Here is a 20,330-nt window from a genome sequence, read left to right as displayed (position 1 = left end):
AGTCTATAAATCAATGGCATGCGCACAATGTGCTGCTACATTGTCAGGATTTGTTGAAATTGTACACCCAGGAAACTGCATTTTGTGTGATTTTTTTTTACCTGTCTACTTTAAACTCCAGCCGTATTCCATTAGGGCTTCTAATGAAGACTACACTGGTATTTTACAGCACCTGAACTTTACTGTTTTACGCAAGATGTCTGCTTTGATCTGCTGCTTAAGTTAGTAAACATACCTACCTTCTGCTTTCTCATTAGGCCCAGTTGTAACATTTACAGGATGTATCAAAGACTAATCCAGCAGCGCAATTTTTCAGGTAGGTCATTCCACCGGAACATTGATAAAACTTGCTCTTATCTTTTGGATCAGCGTAGACACCGTTGGATTTGTTAGCACAAAACCCACTGCCACCACTGCCACCACCATTTGGGGCATAAGTGGGAGGAACAGCTGGTCGCAGGGTTGTTTTGGATGGAACACAAGCTAGAAGGAAATAAAATTAATTGATCCATTGCTTGCTTAAAAATTGGTATAAACTGAAGCTAAGGTTTGCAAATGAATCTGATGTTGCTGTATTAAAAATCTTCATGTAGAGCTCAATTCCTTGCATTATCAGGAACAAGCTGCTCTGGAAAACTTGTGATGTAGCAGAATCTGTGCCTGGAAGTGTATTTGTTGTAGTGCAAACTTTGAAGTGTGATTTAATTATAGTTTTATTTTAAGTCAAGTTATAAGTTATTTGTGACAGATGTTACTGAACTCCATCTGATTAAAAACTTGGTAACATTTTATCACGAAATCATGGAAGCAGAGAGTAGTGATGAATGGTTATTTTTCGGAACGGAGGAAGGTATACAGTGGTGTTCCCTAGGGGTCGGTACTAGGGCCACTGCTTTTTTTGATATATATTAATGACTTGGACTTGGATATACAGGGCAAAATTTCAAAATTTGCAGATGACACAAAACTTGGAAGAGTAGTAAACAGTGAGGAGGATAGTAATAGACTTCAAGAGGACATGAAAGGGTTGGTGGAATGGGCGTACACATGGCAGATTAAATTTACGCAGAGAAGTGCAAAGTGATACATTTTGGCAGGGAGAACGAGGAGAGGCAATATAAACTAAATGGTACAATTCTAAAGGGTCGCAGGAACAGAGAGACCTGGGGTTATATGTGCACAAATCCTTGAAGGTGGCAGAACAGGTTGAGAAACCAGTTAAAAAAGCATATGGGATCCTGGGCTTTATAAATAGAGGCATAAAGTACAAAAGCAAGGAAGTTATGTTGAACCTTTATAAATCACTGGTTCGGCTACAACTGGAGTATTGTGTCCAATTCTGGGCACTGCACTTTGGGAAGGATGTGAAGGCCTAAGAGATGGTGCAGAAAAGTTTTACTGGAATGGTTCCAGGAATGACGGATTTCAGTTATGTGGATAAACTGGAGAAGCTGGGTTTGTTCTCCTTAGAGCAGAGAAGGTTGAGAGGAGATTTGATGGAAGTGTTCAAAATCATGAAGAGTTTAGACAAAGTAAATAAAGAGAAACTGTTCCCATTGGCAGAAGGGTCGAGAACCAGGGGACACAGATTTAAGGTGATTGACGAAAGAACCAAAGGCGACATGAGGAAAAACTTTTTTACGCAGCAAATAGATATGATCTGGAATGCATTGCCTGAAAGGATGGTGGAGTCAGATTCAATTGTGGTTTTCAAAAACGAATTGGATAAATATTTGAAGGAAAAAAATATGCAGGGCTACGGGGAAAGAGGGGGGGAATGGGACTAACTGGGTTGCTCTTACAAAGAACCAGCATTAGCTTGATGGGTAGAATGGCCTCCTTCTGTGCTTTAACCATTCTATGATTCTATGATAATACATTGTCCCTTTAAATGACACAATGATACTAAGCATATCTTCAATGTTTTTAGTAGATGCAACATCCAGTGTGGATTTATCATCTACACTGTTAACACATATACATGTTTCAGTATTTTACTGCACTGCTCCTCCTGTTTTAGGAATTTTATGCTCCTAGTCGCTCAGCAATATTCCAGTAATCAGGCTTTTGCAAGTCTAGAAAGACTGAATTTGAAATACATTTAGGTACTCCAAACAATTCCTGAATTATTCTAGTCATTAATGGCCATCCATGTGGTAAGCAACAAGTAATCAGCTCCAAGTATAAAGAATTCTGACATTTACCTGAAGAAATTCCAAGCCCCTTGTGCAGTGTGCTAATGAGAGGATAACGTCCCTGGTGGCAGAAATCACCAGTGAAATCATCCATAGCAATAGTCCACACCATAGCTCCTCCATAGTTGTTTTGTGTCAGCCACTCGACCTGGAAGACATTGTTCACATATTTATTTTGCAAATCCTTGTTTGCAAGCAATCTTTACCCCAAATAAACCTAAGATTTACAAAACACCACAGCTAAATATAAAAACATTCTTCTAAAATTGTGGAAATGCCCAAAGGTCCACTGATACCTCCGTGTGAATATTGCTTCATTTGAGTTTTGTAATAGACAGGGAAATATTTTCTGTAATGACTATGAAAGAAGATATTCCAAATATCATTGATATTGCTGTATTAGTATCTCTGAAGTGAGTCATTTCAGAAACTGTCTCTGTTTCTATCATTGATTGTATTTTGGCTACAAAGAGGTGAGTTGACAGAAATATGAACTACTCCCAATATTTGTGTCTAAGAGACTAAATCAGAAATAAAAGCTGTGGTAAAAACATTTCAAAAAAGACATCTCATCCATCCTAAATTAAAAGCCACTCAAACAGATAATTCAGCAGGCATTTGGTACTTCAGTTTACTGTATGATTTTTACGGCCTCATCACCTAACTTGAGGCTCAGGATATAAGACCAATGTTAGATACTTTTTACAAAAATCCAAAAGTCTTGTGATCACAGAATCCTGTGTGAAATGGTGTAACCACGGGGAATGTGTGTTCCAGTTATTCTATTGATCAATATAAACATGATTCTAATGCTTATTGTCACAAGCTAGTTGTTGTATATCACAAGAAATATTGCATCAAAGCAACAAATAAAAAATTTAGCATATCGAAGTTTATAGAAGATACCTTGTCTGCAAAGCTTCGCGGATTGTCATATGCAACCCATTCACTACCTTTATAGGCATATGGAACCTTCTGTGGAGCATCCCATTTTGCGGTGGCCCCTTCCAAAAATGTGCAGATCTGTCAGAAGAGGGAGACATTAGGGTACAAGCCATTGTGGTCACAAATCATGAGTGGTTTGTAGTGCTGTATATGTACGTGGACGACCTTTTACACATCATTTGTGATTTGTTTGTTTTATTCAGCTATCATTTTCTCTCAAATGCAATCCTGAAACATGAAGTACTGTTCTTTTCTTTTGCTGCTGAAAAATATTTTAATTCATATACTGAATATGGTAATAGCAAAAACTGACCAATATATCCTCGGATTTTCATTAAGTGGCACTACTTTTTATTAAAAATATTCAATGATTCCTCACAATGCAAGTTCCCTTTGGAGGAGCCAATAAGGCATCTGGATTTTACGCACAGGTGTGGTGAAGAGACTGGCTGAAGAGGTGGCATCAGCACCAGCTTCCTTACCCATTCCGTCAGTGAGGAAATAGTGCAAGAGGTTGGGAAACAAACTGGTAATGATGGAGGAGGTGCCAATATGTCTCTGTTTATCAGAGTTTGATGACAAACGTTTGAGTCCCTGTTCCTTCGACACCTAAGCTGAGCCCTGCGATGCGTTAAGGTGCTGGCAGAGGCAGTAGTATCTCCATGCATGAGAAAGATAATCAGATGATGGTATCTTTGATAAGGATATCAAAAGGCATTGCCAGTGTTTTAAATAGGGCCATTCCAGATTCTTCCATCACTTAAACAGCACAAGGATAGCACAGGCTTTTAAGATGCAATAATGCCGATATTCTCACAGTAAAGCTTGAGGGTTTTTTTTGTTGGTAAAATTCAGTATTTGATTATTTAGTATTTGCAAATATATGACATTAAGGAATAAAGAAACTGCATCAGTATCAATACCTCATAATAGGCCAAAGTTCCACTCGATCTGGTGTACTTCCCAGGGGGTCCAGGGCCTCCTGCTGGTGCTCCAACCCCAGTTTCAGATGAGGTCAGAGTGAAGGTGTGGCCATATGTAGCAAATCCAATATTCAGTTTATCTGCTGGAGCTCCCTGATCTTTCCAGAATTTCATGATATAGTCCTACAGAGAAAGCATTCACGTTCATGTTCACGCTAGAAGGACTTTGCAAAACATCTGGTAAAAAAGAGTTGCCTATTTAGCAATGGAAATAATGAGTATTCTGGGATTCTATTTTCTTTAATACTTACAATATTAAAGTGCACATTAGTATAGCTTTTGTCATTTGGGAGAGCATAAAGAGGGCTATTTTCTCCAGTGAAGGGACTCCCGGAAGAAACGATATCATACGTCATCACATTGAAAAAGTCCACGACTCTGTATGACAAAAGATCTGAGTTACACTGATACCTTGTTTACTAAAACGAATGTTAATTATCTGAATCAGTACAGAACGGTACTCTGATAATTCAAAATATAGAAAAAAACAAAGAAAGAACTTGCAAGCACTTGCAATGAGATAAATGACCAATTAGTGATTTAGTGATGTTGGCTGAGGGATAAATGTTGGCCAGAACACTGGAGAACTCTTCTTCGAATAGTGCCTTGGAAACTTTTACATCCATCTGAGAGGGCAGACAGTGCCTCAGTTTAACGTCTCATCCTAAAGAAGGCAGTGCGGTGCTCCCTTAGTACTGCACTGGAGTGTCAGTTGGGATTATGTGCTGAAGTCCTTGAGTGGGGCTTGAACCCACAACCATCTGACTCAGAGGTTGTTCTACCACTGAACCACAGCTGAGGCCTATGTATGTTTCTGGAGTATATAACAAATTTGGTGTCAATTTTTTAAGCCTGCCACCCTGTTTAGGCTGGGAAAGGGGTGATAGGCAAATGAAAAGTCCCGGCCACTGACTGCCCGAAGCCCACCCAACTCAATTTTCAAGCAGGCCTCGAAACACGTGGCCAGCACTCCTACCTGAAACAAGCAAGAGCCTTATTTAGATTCTTAAATTGGGGTCCTACCCCCGTTGTAGAACCACAGTGCAATTTTCATGGACCAATGGGAGGGGCCTTTTACACTAGGGAGCAACCTCATGACTCTTTTCTGCACTGGCCCCATTGCTGGAATGTCCCCTGTGTGCCACGGTGATCAGAGCTGGATATAGTACTCACGGTACGGTCTGCCCAGAGCACTGTACAACTTGATCTGTACCATATCATTTTTATATCATGGCCCAACTTCAAGGGATGTAAATGAGAATACAATATCAAAGAACTATAGACTGTAAGATGATTGAAGAGGGAGTCCTAATGTGTGGACAATTGCTACATCATTTAGACATACCTTTAAATCCATTATTATGGTGCTTTCAAACCATAAAATAATTTCCTGATTATCAAAACACGTTATTCATATGTCGAAATTATTCCTAATAACCTTTCCCATTCTTCACTCAGTGTAATTGCAGTTCTGTTTTTATCAGTCATCAACAATTCAATTCCTGACATTATCAGGAACATGCTGCTCTGGAATTTTAGTTCAATGAGGACCGCTGAGGCAAACTTGTGATGTAGCAGGTTCTGTGTCTGGAGTGTATTTGTTGTAGTGCAAACTTTGAAGTGTGATTTAATTATTGTTTTATTTTAAGTCAAGTTACAAAACATTTGTGGGCAGATGTTACTGAACTCTCTCTGATTAAAAACTTGGTAAAATTTTATCACAATGCTTTGTCCCTTTAAATGACACAATGATACAACGCATAACTTCAATGTTTTCAGTGCCATTACAGACTGGATGCAACATCCAGCACGGATTTATCCCTTATACAGTTGACGCATATAGATGTTTCGGTATTTTACTGCACTGCTCGTCCTGTTTTAGGAATTTTATGCTCATAGTCGCTCAGCAATACTCTAGTAGTCAGGTTTTTGCAAATTTAAAAATGTTGAATTTGAAATACATTTAGGTATTCCTGTTGAGACACGGGAAGGAAGGAGTTAAGTTGAAGATGAGCAGAATGGACAGTTGGGACATATGATAATGTGTGCATGATTAAATTAGCAGATGACAAAGACCCTGATTGCCTCAGCAATTGATTAAATTAGCAGAAGACAAGGGCCCTGATCACCTCAGCAATTAATTAAATTCGCAGTTTGAAAACTCATTTACCACAGGCCGAAACTGGGAGCAACTGAGACTGCTGAGGGTAGCATAAACAGAAAAGAGGGTGATGCACCATATAAGGCAATGCACAAACTTATAACCAATCACGGAGTTAAGGGAAATAAGCGGGAGATTTGAATGTATAAAAAGAGATGATTCGATTAAAGCTATGGTGCTGTCTGAAGAGTTCATGCAGGGCCGTCTGCGAGCGCCGTGTCTGTGGAGGGCGATTCCTCAGAGGACATGCCGGTCTCTGAGGGTTCATCGTCACATATGAGCCAAGCATCCACCAGCGCAGATACACACACCTCGGTGGGTCCCCCTCCTCAATTAGTTGGAATTGCACATGGTGAGTCACCGCGCACATGTGAGCATGAGCAGACCCTGGTGGCAGGGGCAGCCGCGGAGGGTCCGCGTCGGTGGGAGCACTCTTCTCCAGGCTCTGCTCAGCCGGACCCAGATGCTGAACCCAGGGGGCCACCAGTCAAAAGGAGAGTCGTCGAGGGGCACCAGCATATTGCCGAGGTACTGGAAGAGGTGCCACGCGCACTGTCCACAATCGCGCAGGTGATGGAGGAGTCCAACTGCTGCATGAGGGCAATGGTGGCACAAGTACAGGAGGGTATCCGCGAGATAGTGTCGCGGGTAGGTGCGCGAACATCTGCGGTGGAGGAAAGGCTAGCCTCCCTCGAGCGTCACGCACAGCTCAACATTGAGTCCATTCAGGCCCTGACAACGGCTGTTCGGATTCAGGGTGAGCAACATTCTGCCGCCATAAACAGGCTAACCCTAATCCTCCTCGCTCTCCCCACCATGCCTCCTCGCCTTTTCGCTAGCTCCCGGGACCCACCGAGGGACATCTCCTGAGGGGTAATTAAAAAGGAGACTGATCACCTCCAAATAAGCCAAATCCAAGAAGGAAATGGCAACGACATCAGGATGACTGACAGAAACATAGAAAGGGTAGAGAAGGAGAATAGCCATGGCTGGATGTCATTGGCTAAAGAATGGCCCAAAAAGATTTGTAGGGACAATCGGTTTGATAATGACAAAACGAACAGCCCATATGAGGAATTCACAGTAAAATGTGAGGATAGAAAGATAAAACAGAAAAAGCAAAAAACTAGACAGGTGAACTGTGTGATGGCTATGATGCAAATTGATGTAAATTTAAACGATCGATAGGCCAAATGTAAAGAACAGCATGGTAAGCAGGCTGAACAGAATAAGCAACAAAAGGGTGAAATAGAGAGCCTGCACAAAGCGTTAGGGACTGTCCAAACAGAAAGGAAATTAGCAGCCACCCAACAGCTGAAGATGCGCCAGGAAATGACCCAATTGAGGGCCCAACTACATAACTCTACGGAAACATTGATCAAAACACAGGGGGGGAATTGAATGATATTAAAAAGCTTATCGAGAGTTGTGGGATATATCCCAGGAAAATAAGGATAGAGAAATAGGGCCCGATGTTAGCAGGCCTGCGGGTTCCCGGTGGGGGGGGGGGCTATCGGGCGCGTGGGTAACGCGCCCGGTGAAATGAGTGCGTCCCCCGTGCGATCACAGAATAATTGAAGTCATTTACCTGTGGTTACGGGTTTTCCGCTGCTCAGCTGCGCGCCGGCGGCCTGCGCATGCGCAGTGACGTCTGAGTGATGGTGGAGCTCTATTTAAAGGGGCAGTCCACCAAGGCTTTGGAGTCCAATTAATGTCCAATTAATTGTACTTGTAATATGACTGGCAACAACAAAAGCATAGAATGGTTTAGATTGGATGATAAACTGTCAATGAAACACCCCCTCGGAATTCTGGGGGTCCCATTCCTTGGCAATTTGGAAACCCTCAGAGGGGAGACTAACAACACCGTTTTAATACTGAACTACCCAAGGATTTGGCAACGGAACGTGGAAAAGAGTAAAAAGGGAATACTCTGCGAAACTACGGGAAGAGGGCAAAAAGGGGGCAGTGTCATGACCCTAGACATGAAGGAAGAAATGAGAGGAGGAAAAGAAGAAGCCTGTGTGCAGCATTTGTGAGGAACATAGTCCAGAAAGGCCTAGACGACATAGAGAGCAACCGGATTCCATCATTCATCCATGAAGAACAATTAAGGAAGTGGTTCTAAGGGACTGGGGAGTTTGATTATGACATGATGCGTCAAATTGGGATGGTATTCTTGGCCCCCCGAATAGAGGCCGAAAAGAATATAATCTCGTTGGTACTGTCCTTGCCCCTGCTGGAGAAGAATGGAAGCCAATCCTGGAAGATGTACCAGGTAGAATCAATAGGAGTAATTCAGGATTCAGGAATTGGGCCGGTACATAAGCAATATGAGGAGTATCCATAACATTTGATAAAGAACGATGGAGCATGGATCGCATCAGACGTGGAGTTTACCCTGAAAGAGATGACCTGGAACTGCAGCTGCTGGAAGATGAAGCTATGCGGGCCATCCTACACATCGGACATTACATATATCCATTGTCACTTTGTCTGAAATCCATAATCTACAGAACTATAAACTCTCAGAAACATATCATGCATATGTTACAAGATAATAAGACGATTGAGGCAGGGATTAAGGAGTTGGGAAATCATAAATGGTGGGAGATCGCCACCAATGTAGAACTACATCCTGAGCAAGGCTGTTCCAGATGGGGCTAGTAGTTGCTCAGCTAGTAGTGTTAGTAACATTGGTGATAGCCCTATACATTGTAAGGAAAAAGATCAAAGAGGTAGAAAAAATGAGGAAGGAGGAAAGGATAACAAGAGCAGTAAAGCAAGCTTGGCAGAAGAAGGGAGAGAATATATAGGAGGAGATGTAGTATATTTGGATTTTCAAAAGGCAGTCAATAAGGTGCCACATAAAAGGTTTGTTACACAAGATAAGAGCTCATGGGAGTAGGGTAATACAATAGCATGGATAGAGGATTTGTTAACAGACAGAAAACAGAGAGTAGGGATAAACGGGTCATTTTCAGGTTGACAGGCTGTAAGTAGTGGGGTACCGCAAGGATCGATGCTTGGGCCTCAGCTATTTACAATCTATATTAATGACTTAGATGAAGGGACCAAGTATAATGTATCCAAGTTTGCTGACAATACAAAGGTAGGTAGGAAAGTAAGCTGTGAGGAGGACACAAAGAGTCTGCAAAGGGATATACGCATGTTAACTGAGTGGGCAAGAAAGTGGCAGTTGGAATATAATGTGGGGAAATGTGAGGTTATTCACTTTGGTAGGAAGAATAGAAAAACAGAATTTTTTTTTAAATGGTGAGAAACTATTAAATGTTGACGTTCAAAGAGATTTGGGTATCCTCGTACAAGAAACACAGAAAGTTAGCATGCAGGTACAGCAAGCAATTAGGAAGGCAAATGGCACGTTGGCCTTTATTGCAAGGGGGTTGCAGTACAAGAGTAATAAAGTCTTGCTACAATTGTACAGGGCTTTGGTGAGACCACGCCTGGAGTACTGTGTACAGTTTTGGTGCCCTTAACTAAGGAAGGATATACTTGCCTTAGAGGCAGTGCAACGCAGGTTTACTAGATTGATTCCTGGGATGAGAGGGTTGTCCTATGAGAAGAGATTGAGTAGAATGGGCCTATACTCTCTAGAGTTTAAAAGAATGAGAGGGGATCTCACTGAAATATATAAGATTCTAAGAGGGCTTGACAGGGTAGATGCTGAGAGACTGTTTCCCCTGGCTAGAGGGTCTAGAACTAAGGGACATAGTCTCAGGATAAGGGGTCAGATATTTAGTACTGAGATGAGGAGGAATTTCTTCACTCAGAGGGTCGTGAATATTTGGAATTGTCTACCCCGGAGGGCTGTGGGTGCTTAGTCATTGAGTATATGCAACACTGAGATCGATAGATTTTTGGACTCTAAGGGAATCAAGAAATATGGGGATCGGGCGGGAAAGTGGAGTTGAGGTCAAAGATCAGCCATGATCTTATTGAATGGTTGAACAGGCGGAAGGGGCCGTATGGCCTACTCGTGCTCCTATTTCTCATGTTCTTATGTTCTTAAACAGAAAAGAGGGTGATGCACCATATAAGGCAATGCATAAACTTATAACCAATCACAGACTTAAGGCAAATAAGCAGGAGAATTGAATGCCTAAAAAGGGATGATTAAAGTAAAGCTATGGTATTGTCTGAAGAGCTCGTGCCTAGGCTTGACTGTATCCTGCTTATCGCACTATAACTTTGAAATAAAGGCAAGACAAGCTCATCATTTTACCCGACGGATTTAACTTCATTTAACTTCAACTCCAAATAATTCCTGAATTATTTTAGTCATTAATGGCTATCTATGATGACTCTGTGGTAAGCAACAAGTAATCAGCTCCAGGTATAAAGAATTCTGACTTTTACCTGCAGAAATCCTTGTGCAGTGTGTTAATGAGAGGATAAGGTCCCTCATTGCAGAAATCACCAGTGAAATCATCCATAGCAAGAGTCCACACCATAGCTCCTCCATAGTTGTTTTGTTTCAACCACTCGGCCTGGAAGACATTGTTCACAAAATCATTTTGCAAATCCTTGTTTGCAAGCTATTCTTACCCCAAATAAACCTAAGATTTACAACACACCACAGCTGAATATAAAAACATTCTTCTAAACTTGTGGAAATGCCCAAAAGTCCACTGATACCTCCGTGTGAATATTGCTTCATTCGAGTTTTGTAATAGACAGGGAAATATTTTCTGTAATGACTATAAAAGCAGGTATTCCAAATATCATTGATATTGCTGCCTTAGTATCTCTGAAGTGAGTCATTTCAGAAACTGTCACTGTTTTTGTCAATGATTGCATTTTGGGCACAAAGAGGTGAGTTAACAGAAATTTGAACTTCTCCCAATATTTGTGTCTAAGGGATTAAATCAGAAATAAAAGCTGTGGTAAAAACACTTCAAAAAAGATATCTCATCCATCTTAAATTAAAAGCCACTCGAACAGTTGATTCAGCAGGCATTTGGTACATGAATGAACTGTTTTCATTCTGTCATCTCACTGGCAGTTTTCTCTGTTTTTCTGGCCTCATCACCTAACTTGAGGCTCAGGATATAAGTCCAATGTTAGATACTTTTTACAAAACTGCAAAAGTCTTGTGATCACAGAATGCTCCAAGCATCCTGTGTGAAATGGTGTAATGAAAGAGAATGTGTTTTCCAGTTATTCAATTGATCAATATAACAACATGATTCTAATGCTTATTGTCACAAGCTAGTTGTATATTACAATAAATATTGCATCAAAGCAACAAATAAAAAATGGAGCATATCGAAGTCTACAGAAGATACCTTGTCTGCAAAGCTTCACGGATTGTCATATGCAACCCATTCACGTCCTTTATAGGCATATGGAACCTCCTGTGAAGCATCCCATTTCGCGGTGCCATCTTTCAAAAATGTGCAAATCTGTCTGAAGAGGGAGACATTAGGGTACAAGCCATTGTGGTCACAAATTATCAGTGGTTTGTTGTTTTCTATATGTACGTTAACGACCTTTTCCAAATCATTTGTGGTTTGTTTGTTTTATTCAGCTATCATTTTCTCTCAAATACAATCCTGAAACATGAAGCACTGTTCTTTTCTTTCGCTGCTAAAAACTATTTTAATTCATATTCTGAATATGGCAACAGCAAATGATGACCAATACGTCCTCAGATTTTCATTAAGTGGCACTACCTTTTGTTAAAAGATATTCAATGATTCCTCACAATGCAAGTTCCCAATCTGAGGCATTGGAGGAGCCAATAAGGCATCTGGATTTTACTCATAGGTGTAAAGAGAGTGGCTGAAGAGGTGGCATCAGCACCAGCTTCCTTACCCATTCCGTCAGTGAGAAATTAGTGCGACGCTTGTGCTGTTTAATTGATGGAAGAATCTGGAATGGCCCTATTTAAAATTAGTTGGGGTAATGATGGAGTGGGTGCCATCATGTTTGAGCCCCTGTTCCTTCGGCACCTAAGCTGAACCTTGCCATGCGTTGAGGTACTGGCAGAGGCAGTAGTATCTCCATTCATGGGAGAGATAATCAGATGAGGGTATCTTTGCCAAGGATATCAAAAGGCATTGCCAGTATTTTAAATAGGGCCATTCCAGATTCTTCCATCAATTAAACAGCACAAGCGTCGCACAGGCTTTCAGGATACATTATAACATGTTATATAATCTACCTCAGGAAGTTCCTATGATTGCAATAATGCTGATGTTCTCACAGTAAAGCTTGAGGTTTTTTTTTGTTAGAATTCAGTACTTGGTTATTTAGTATTTGCAGATATAAGATATTAAGGAATAAAGAAACTGTATCGGTATCAATACCTCATAATAGGCTAAAGTTCCCTCCGCTCTGGTGTACTTCCCAGGGGGTCCAGGGCCTCCTGCCGGTGCTCCAACCCCAGTTTCTGATGAGGTCAGAGTGAAAGTGTGGCCATATGTAGCGAATCCAATATTCAGTTTATCTGCTGGAGCTCCCTGATCTTTCCAGTATTTCATTACATAGTCCTACAGAGAAAGCATTCACGTTCATGTTCACACCAGAAGGACTATATAAAACATCTGGTAAAAGAGAGTTACCTATTTATCAATGGAAATAATAAGTATTATGGGATTTTATTTTCTTGAATACTTACAATATTAAAGTGCTTGTTAGCATAGCTTTTGTCATTTGGGAGAGCATAAAGAGGGCTATTTTCTCCAGTTGTAGGACTCCCGGAAGAATGGAAATCGTACGTCATCACATTCAAAAAGTCCACGGTTCTGTATGACAAAAGGTCTGAGTTACACTGATATCTTGTTCACAAAAGTGAATGTTAGTTATCTGAGTCATTACACAAAGGCACTCTGACCATTGAAACTATAGAAAAAATGAAAGAAAGAACTTGCATTTATATAGTGCCTTTCACGGCCTCAGGTAATCCTAAGTGCCTCACACCTGATGAGTTACTTCTGAAGTGTGGTAGCGGTCGCAATGAAATAAATGACCAATTAAACTGATTCAGTGATGTTGGCTGAAGGATAAATCTTGGCCAGAACACTGGGAGAACTCTTCTTCAAATAGTGCCATGGGACCTTTCAAACCCATCCGAGAGGACAGACGGGACCTCAGTTTAACGTCTGATTCGAAAGACGGCAGTGCGGCACTCCCTCAGTTCTACACTGGAGTGGAAGCTGAGATTATGGGCTCAAGTCCTCGAGTGGGGCTTGAACCCACAACCATCTGACTCAGAGGTTGTTCTACCACTGAACCACAGCTGAGGCCTATGCATGTTTCTAGAGTAGATAACAAATTTGCGGCCAATTTATTAAGCCTGCCACCCTGTTTAGGCTGGGAAAGGGGTGATAGGCAAATAAAAAGTCCCAGCCACTGACTGCCCGAAGCCCACCCGACTCAATTTTCGAGCAGGCCTCGAAACACGTGGCCAGCACCCCTACCTGAAACAAGAAGGAGCCTTATTTAGATTCTTAAATTGGGGTCCTACCCCCGTTGTAGAACACTGATGCAATTTTCATGGACCAATGGAAGGGGCCTTTGACACTAGGGATTAACCTCATGACTCTTTTCTGCACTGCCCCCATTGCTGGAATGTCCCCTGTGTGCCACGGTGACCAGAGCTGGATATAGTACTCAAGGTACGGTCTGCCCAGAGCACTGTACAACTTGATCTGTACCATATCATTTTTATATCATGGCCCAACAGCTCAGACCTTCATGGGATCTGAATGAGAAGGCAATATCAAAGAACTAGAGACCATAAGGTGATTGAGGTGGGAATCTTAATTAGGGACAATTCCGACGTCATTTAGACATACCTTTATTATAGTGCTTTCAAACCATAAAATAATTTCCTTATTATCAAAACCCGTTACTCATGTGTCGGGATTATTCTTGACAATCCTAATAACCTTTTCCATTCTTCGTTCAGTGTAATTGCAGTTCTGTTTTCAACTGCCATTAACATCATTTTTGCTTCACTGAGAATATGAGGTGATATTCCTCCTGTCAATAATATTAACACAAAGGTGAACATGAATACAAAACGGGAAATTACATTCTGTATTCACATCAATTTTTCAATGAAATTATTGACAGAAGGAATGTCAATCCGATGTGACATGTTTAAAAACTCTGAGATGCAAAAATAAATAATAAAGTAGTGAATTAATTTTTTATTTTTAATCATTGGTCAAGTCTATAGATAGAAAAAATGGAGAAACTCAGTTAGAATTTATGCAAGAACTCCTTCAACATCCAGGAACCACTTAAGCTTCACTCTTGTGGTTTACAACATGAATTAAGCTGTTCAACAGAATTTAACTCAATGTTTTGACTCAGTGGTAGCACTCGTGCCTCAGAGTCAGAAAGTTATTGGTTCAAGCCCTACTCCAGAGGCTTCAGTACGTAATGTAGGCTAACACTTCAGTGCAAGTCTGAAGGAGTGTTGCACTTTTAGAGGTTGACCGTAAACACTGATAGGCAGCTCAACTGTGTCCGAGATTCACAGCTGAGCCCAATCCTAACTTCACCTGATGTCCAGATGCATGCACTTCCAGTCATGGGTTACTGGATAGCAATCAGGAATCAGAACAGCAATACCGAGGCCAATTTTGGCACCTCTAACATTGCCCATTAGGTTCAGCCAACTCATCACTAACTGGGCCTTTCCAGATCTGTACGGCTCAGTTGCTAACTAGTTAAACTTGCTGAACTATTGAGGAAGTATGACAAATTGATTTTTCCACATAGAAAGTCCTGTAGGACTGACGAGGATACTCACTTTCCAAGCTGAGGAACATCATAGCCAGAATCAATGATACTCATCCCAGCAGGAACTGCAAGTGAGAGCAACAGTCTTGGTCTTCCGGAACTTTTCCCTTCGGCTTCGAAGGCTGCCACCATTTCCTAGAAGTTGAAATAAAGTTTCTCTTACCAACTGATCCACTCAAATAGAGGCTTTCAAACACTGACTAAAGAACTTTTAGTCTTTATAAAATGTTCCCATGGCCAAGTGTAGCCCAATAATGTGTCTAATACAAGAGTATAGCCAGATATAGAACCAGGCTTAAGTGGAGCCTAGATGGATAGCAGTTATTACATAGAGTCCGAACAAACATATGTATCACAATGTTTAATGAAGCTGCTATTAAACTATTTTGCTAACTAAATTCATAAATGTCTCGTTTGAACATTCCATCTTCATGTTGCACGAAATCTGCAAAACCGTATTTTAAATCTGTCTTTGGTCAGGACCTTGAAAGGAGTTTTAAAGTGATGGAAAGGAACAAATTGCAGATTGGCTATCTAATACGGTCTTTCAGAAGTTAGGACAGATAGTCCCCGAGACTGCGTCAATATTTGCAAGGTGTGGTCTCCAAACAGGAAGAGTTTGAAAGTTGTTTTATTTTAGCCAGTAGATTAAGCATCTTATTAAATGTATTTGGTCCTACCTGTGCCAATTTAGCGAAGAGCGGCTTTTGTCTTGAATAGGGATACTCCCAATCTATATCCAAACCATCAAACCCATAACCGCGCAAGAAGCTAATCACAGACTTTATGAATGTTTGGCGATTTGCTTCCGTAGAAACCATGTTGCTGAACCTGGAGCAGAGCAGAAAGTTGAACAAAAATCATCAGAAAAGATGTATTTTGGTTTTAATAATTTCAGCCTGTACCTTTAAGATTTTCATATCTTTTAAAATTTCAACATATACCCAGAGACCACTCATAATTTACATAAATATTATTGATATATGCTGCATTGTTGCTGCACTCAATAATCAGTTCTATCAATCTTCACTGGGAGTATTAACTGGAAATGATTCTTTCTGAAAATGATGCGACCTTTCCTTTCAGACAGATCTTTCCTTTCTACCCCAGAGGGCTGTGGATGCTGAGTCGTTGAGTATATTCAAGGCTGAGATCGATAGATTTTTGGACTCTAGGGGAATCAAGGGATATGGGGATCGGGCGGGAAAGAGGAGTTGAGTTCGAAGATCAGCCATGATCTTATGTAATGGCGGAGCAGGCTCAAGGAGCTATATGACCTACTCCTGCTCCTATTTCTTATGTTCTTATATCAGCCCATAAATATTGCCTCAATTAAATTTTACAGAAAGCTCAGCTTAGACACAGTACACTCATTAAAACAAATGCTATAAGTTAATCTCTTAGATATTTATCAAAAACTACAGGATTATCATTTCCAAAAATATATGTTTGTCCCCAGTTCATTTTATATCAAAAGCAATTTGAAAAGAGCCACTTTTAACCCAATACCCAAATAAAACGTTTCCATCTTACTTCTGAGTTCCAAAGTTCCAACCTCCGATGGACAGAAGGGTCTTAAGGTTTCCATTTCTGTTGCAAAATTGAACAATTTTTTTTTAGAATAAGTAACATAAGCAAATGCATTTTATAAGACTTCAGTAATTGCTGAAAATCATTACTGTCCTAATCTTTTTCTGTTTTCTCCTTTTGGTGCTCAATTTAATTGAGGAAAATTACCTCAGTGCAGAACACACATTTATTAACATGATGTGCTACAGGAAGTAGGATGTGAGTTCATGCAGTGATGTCTCAAAGCAATAATCCAGTCTCACTTGGGTCATTATTTTGCAAATGAAACACTTTTCTCACAAAACCTCCTGGGCAATATTCATACAACTTCCAGCAGAGCCCTGGGAGTAGATCAACTGTTTATTCTCTAAGGCAGAGAAGGGTAAGTGGCAAAGGAGGAGTCCAAAAGCAGGGGGACAAAATCACTAATAATAATGGATACAATAATGGGGAGCAATGTCTTTTTGTGAATATATTTAACATGCACAAACATGAGTTCATCTGCACTTTTGTAGCTGACTGGAACAATTAAATAATGTCATCTAACTCATCCTGTGCTGGTGAACAAAGTGGAGGTTCCAGCTCTCTCTTAAACCCAGTGTTGCTGTACAGATACAGATGTGTACACACTGAAACTTGTAGGGTACACATGTCTGCATGTGCACCAGTGTTCTCCGAAATTCAGATACAAATAAAACATTTCATGCATGTGGCAAGTATAATCTAGCTGCACACTCATTAAAACAACTTGTTAGTTTGATCTGCCAGCTCTAGGGTTTTGAATTGCGTTGCTAAGTGAATATAATGTTTTTTTTTACATGACATGGTGATATCATGATATGCATCAGTCTGCGACAGGCATTGTCAGACCCATTGGGCATTGACTCATCTCTGCCTGTGAGACTCAAATCAACATATCCCAATTCGACCCAATACCACCTCTCTGGCTGGGTCAGCCAAGTCACATTATACATAAATGGGCAGAATTTTGGTATATAAAACAAAATATAATAAAGGTGTAAAACAATGCTTAGCATTTCAGATACATTATCAATATTTATAGTATAATTATACTTGTTTTTAAGGGAGTTAAATGAGTGGTAGAGAGTCACATCGTTCCATTCAATGGTTGTGATTTCATTGTCCTTCATCCCAGCAAACGCGTAGAGCAGATGCGTGCACAAGCAAGGGTCCACATTCTCCGGCATGTATTTCCCCAGTCCTGGTCTGTACTGAGACCAGTTTGTAAAGTAACAAACCAGTCTGTAGGCAGAGCCTGTGAGTGGAGTGAAATGGAAATCAGGACAGTGCTTCTACTCATTACATTAAATAAAGAAAAGCTTGAAATGCACAAAGTCTCACCCAGTTCCAGGCACGCCAGTAAGACCACCACTGCAATAAAGAATATTAAATAAGTTTTAGAATTATGATCAAAATACACTTAAAGCTTCAAGGATACACAATGATGATATTATATGAGTGGTTCGGAACCCCTAAGGATCTATCCTTGGCCCAATCCTTTTCCTCACCTTTATGCTGCCCTTTAGCGACATCATCCACAGATATGAGGTCAGCTTCCACATGTACATTGATGAAACCTGGCCTTACCTCACCACCACCTTTCTTGACCCCTCCACTGCCTCTGCATTGTCAGATTACTTAGTCAACAACCAGTCTTGGATGAGCCGCAAGTTTTCCAGCTAAACATTGGGAAGGCAGAAATCATCGTCTATGGCCCCGTGTCCCCAACTTTGCCACCAACTCCTTCCCAGCTGAGGTGTCTCAGGCTACCAGACTGCTCGCAACCCCATGCCTAATCAATCCCAAGATGAGCTTCCAACCCCATATCCTCTCCATCACAAAGACAGCTTTACTTCCACCTCTGTAACATCATCCAACTCCGTCCCAACCCCTCACCTCATCTTCTGCTGAAGCCCTCATCCATGCCTTTGTCATCTCCAGACTCACTGGGGCAGAAGTTAGCCTGGGACATCCCGAAATTGGGCCTTGGGCCTCATCTACATCTTAGGGGCAAACTGACAGTGCCATACCTGCCTCCACAGTCAGCTCGCCCAAGGAGAGAAATGAATGTTGGTCACCGGCAGTGCCCTCAGGTAACTTTCGGGAGGGAGGGTGGTTGGACCAGGCAATGGAGGGAAGGGGAGGGGTACGATCACCAGGTCTGTGGAGTTGGGGGGAGCATTCCTGCTCCTCCTAGTGCTACAGAAAGGGAGTGTTTTTCTAGATTAAAGGCGCAATATAAACACAAAGTGTTCTTGTTCTTGGTTATGTTTTGAGGTTGACATGGTGCACTGATATATTAACATGATACACTTGATACGAGTTACATAACAGGAATAAGCAGGCAGCATGAGAAAGAAACAACAATTCATGACAACAGTTATCCATGGACAAATAGTTGATTCTGTTTGAAAACTTATATGGAAATATTTCAGGCAAATGAACAGAAATTGAAATCACAAACTACTTTCTGACTGCACTCCAGGAAATGAAATCTTCTGGGTGAAATTACACTACACATGCCAAGCCGTTTGTATGACATTCCTTTGTCTGCTATTTTAACCCATATTTTAAATGGGTTAATGGGATTGCTAAAATGCCAGGTGGAGGAATTTCATGCAGTTGCACTGCTATCACTCAATACAATTTAACCCCATTTGTTTTCATTAACCTCACAATTAGTTAAAAATTGAAGCAGCTAGACCCGAGAATAGACACAGAGCCACTTTTATTCATCTGCAAGCTCGTATCATGATATTATTTTGCATCCCGACACAAGCGTAGAGATGCATGGTACAGTCACAGAGCATTTAGTGGAGGAACAGGAGGTGGATAATCCAATGGGAATGGGTCACTTGGAGTGTCGTTGATTTTGGTCAAAACATGCATTTGACATTGTTTTATCAATGAAAAAGTATCTTCAGATAAGACAGAAAAAAATCACTTTCTTTTTAATTAGTCTTGAATTTGAGAAAGGAATCTTCACTTTGTTCTATTCCCCATTTAATTCCTGTCGCTGAATCTTTTGAAAAATCCGACAATATCAAATGTAATTAAATTGAAAAACACGCTTACCTGTTCCAAGTAGAAGCTTTGCCATCTTGTACCTGGTGTTTTGTGGGCATCAACGCTCTCTTTTATACGTTGAGCTTATCAGTACGGATAAAAACTCCATACATTAATAGCTTTATGACTAGAAAGGGAGCAGTCATAGTAGTCCTTCTAATATTCACAATGGAAAAATAATAGTTCTTATCTTAAGAGAGTGAAAACGCAACACACAGGAGAAATTCAACATTGTTGGACCCATTTTTTGGACGTAAGATCAACGTTGAGGGGACCAATTTCGAGTTGCAATCTCCCACGCCCAATCTCCCCTGGAAGTACGCCAGTTGCCAAATTGGAAGCCGCGACTTCTAGGTCTGGAGGGCACCTGCCTGAAACAGGCGATGGGCACCCTGCAAATGCAAATCAGGGTGCTAACGCTAGTTGTAGGATCCCAATCAAAATTGAGCTGTAAATGGGAGGACAGTTGTTTCATGTCTCAAGTGGCCGAGCGTGCCAGAAAACCTTTTAATAGTTTCTGTGGAGCCTGGAGGAAGAGGCGCTGCTCCTGACTCCACAAAACTACTGCCAATCCAGTCCGGCATCCGTCTGATTCACTCCCTCTCCTACTCA

At 41.0% G+C, this 20,330-nt stretch overlaps 1 protein-coding gene across 1 annotated transcript; it reads right to left on the bottom strand.

Annotated features, from left to right (window-relative positions):
• Positions 1-253: 253 nt before the first annotated feature.
• LOC137344651 (acidic mammalian chitinase-like) lies at positions 254-19,752 on the bottom strand. The gene is made up of 11 exons (XM_068007775.1): positions 19,728-19,752; positions 17,994-18,023; positions 17,706-17,907; positions 16,596-16,652; positions 15,743-15,893; positions 15,073-15,197; positions 12,928-13,054; positions 12,617-12,799; positions 3,102-3,218; positions 2,205-2,343; positions 254-483 (listed from the first exon to the last, which is right to left on the bottom strand). Exons 1-11 carry the CDS (start codon positions 19,750-19,752, stop codon positions 254-256), a joined length of 1,386 nt encoding a protein of 461 aa, XP_067863876.1.
• Positions 19,753-20,330: the final 578 nt, after the last annotated feature.

This window comes from Heptranchias perlo, chromosome 27, assembly GCF_035084215.1.
Source record: "Heptranchias perlo isolate sHepPer1 chromosome 27, sHepPer1.hap1, whole genome shotgun sequence".
Taxonomy (NCBI): domain Eukaryota; kingdom Metazoa; phylum Chordata; class Chondrichthyes; order Hexanchiformes; family Hexanchidae; genus Heptranchias; species Heptranchias perlo.
This window is presented reverse-complemented; position numbering and strand designations above follow the sequence as displayed.

Excerpts from the sequence above, each read along its gene's own strand:
- LOC137344651 (XM_068007775.1), bottom strand. The coding sequence starts at position 19,752 with ATGGCAAAGCTTCTACTTGGAACAG. Across the intron at positions 15,894-16,595 it reads TGGAACTTTGGAACTCAGAA|GTTCAGCAACATGGTTTCTA; the intron begins GTAAGATGGAAA and ends GCTCTGCTCCAG. Across the intron at positions 12,800-12,927 it reads CTAACAAGCACTTTAATATT|GACTATGTAATGAAATACTG; the intron begins GTAAGTATTCAA and ends CTTTCTCTGTAG.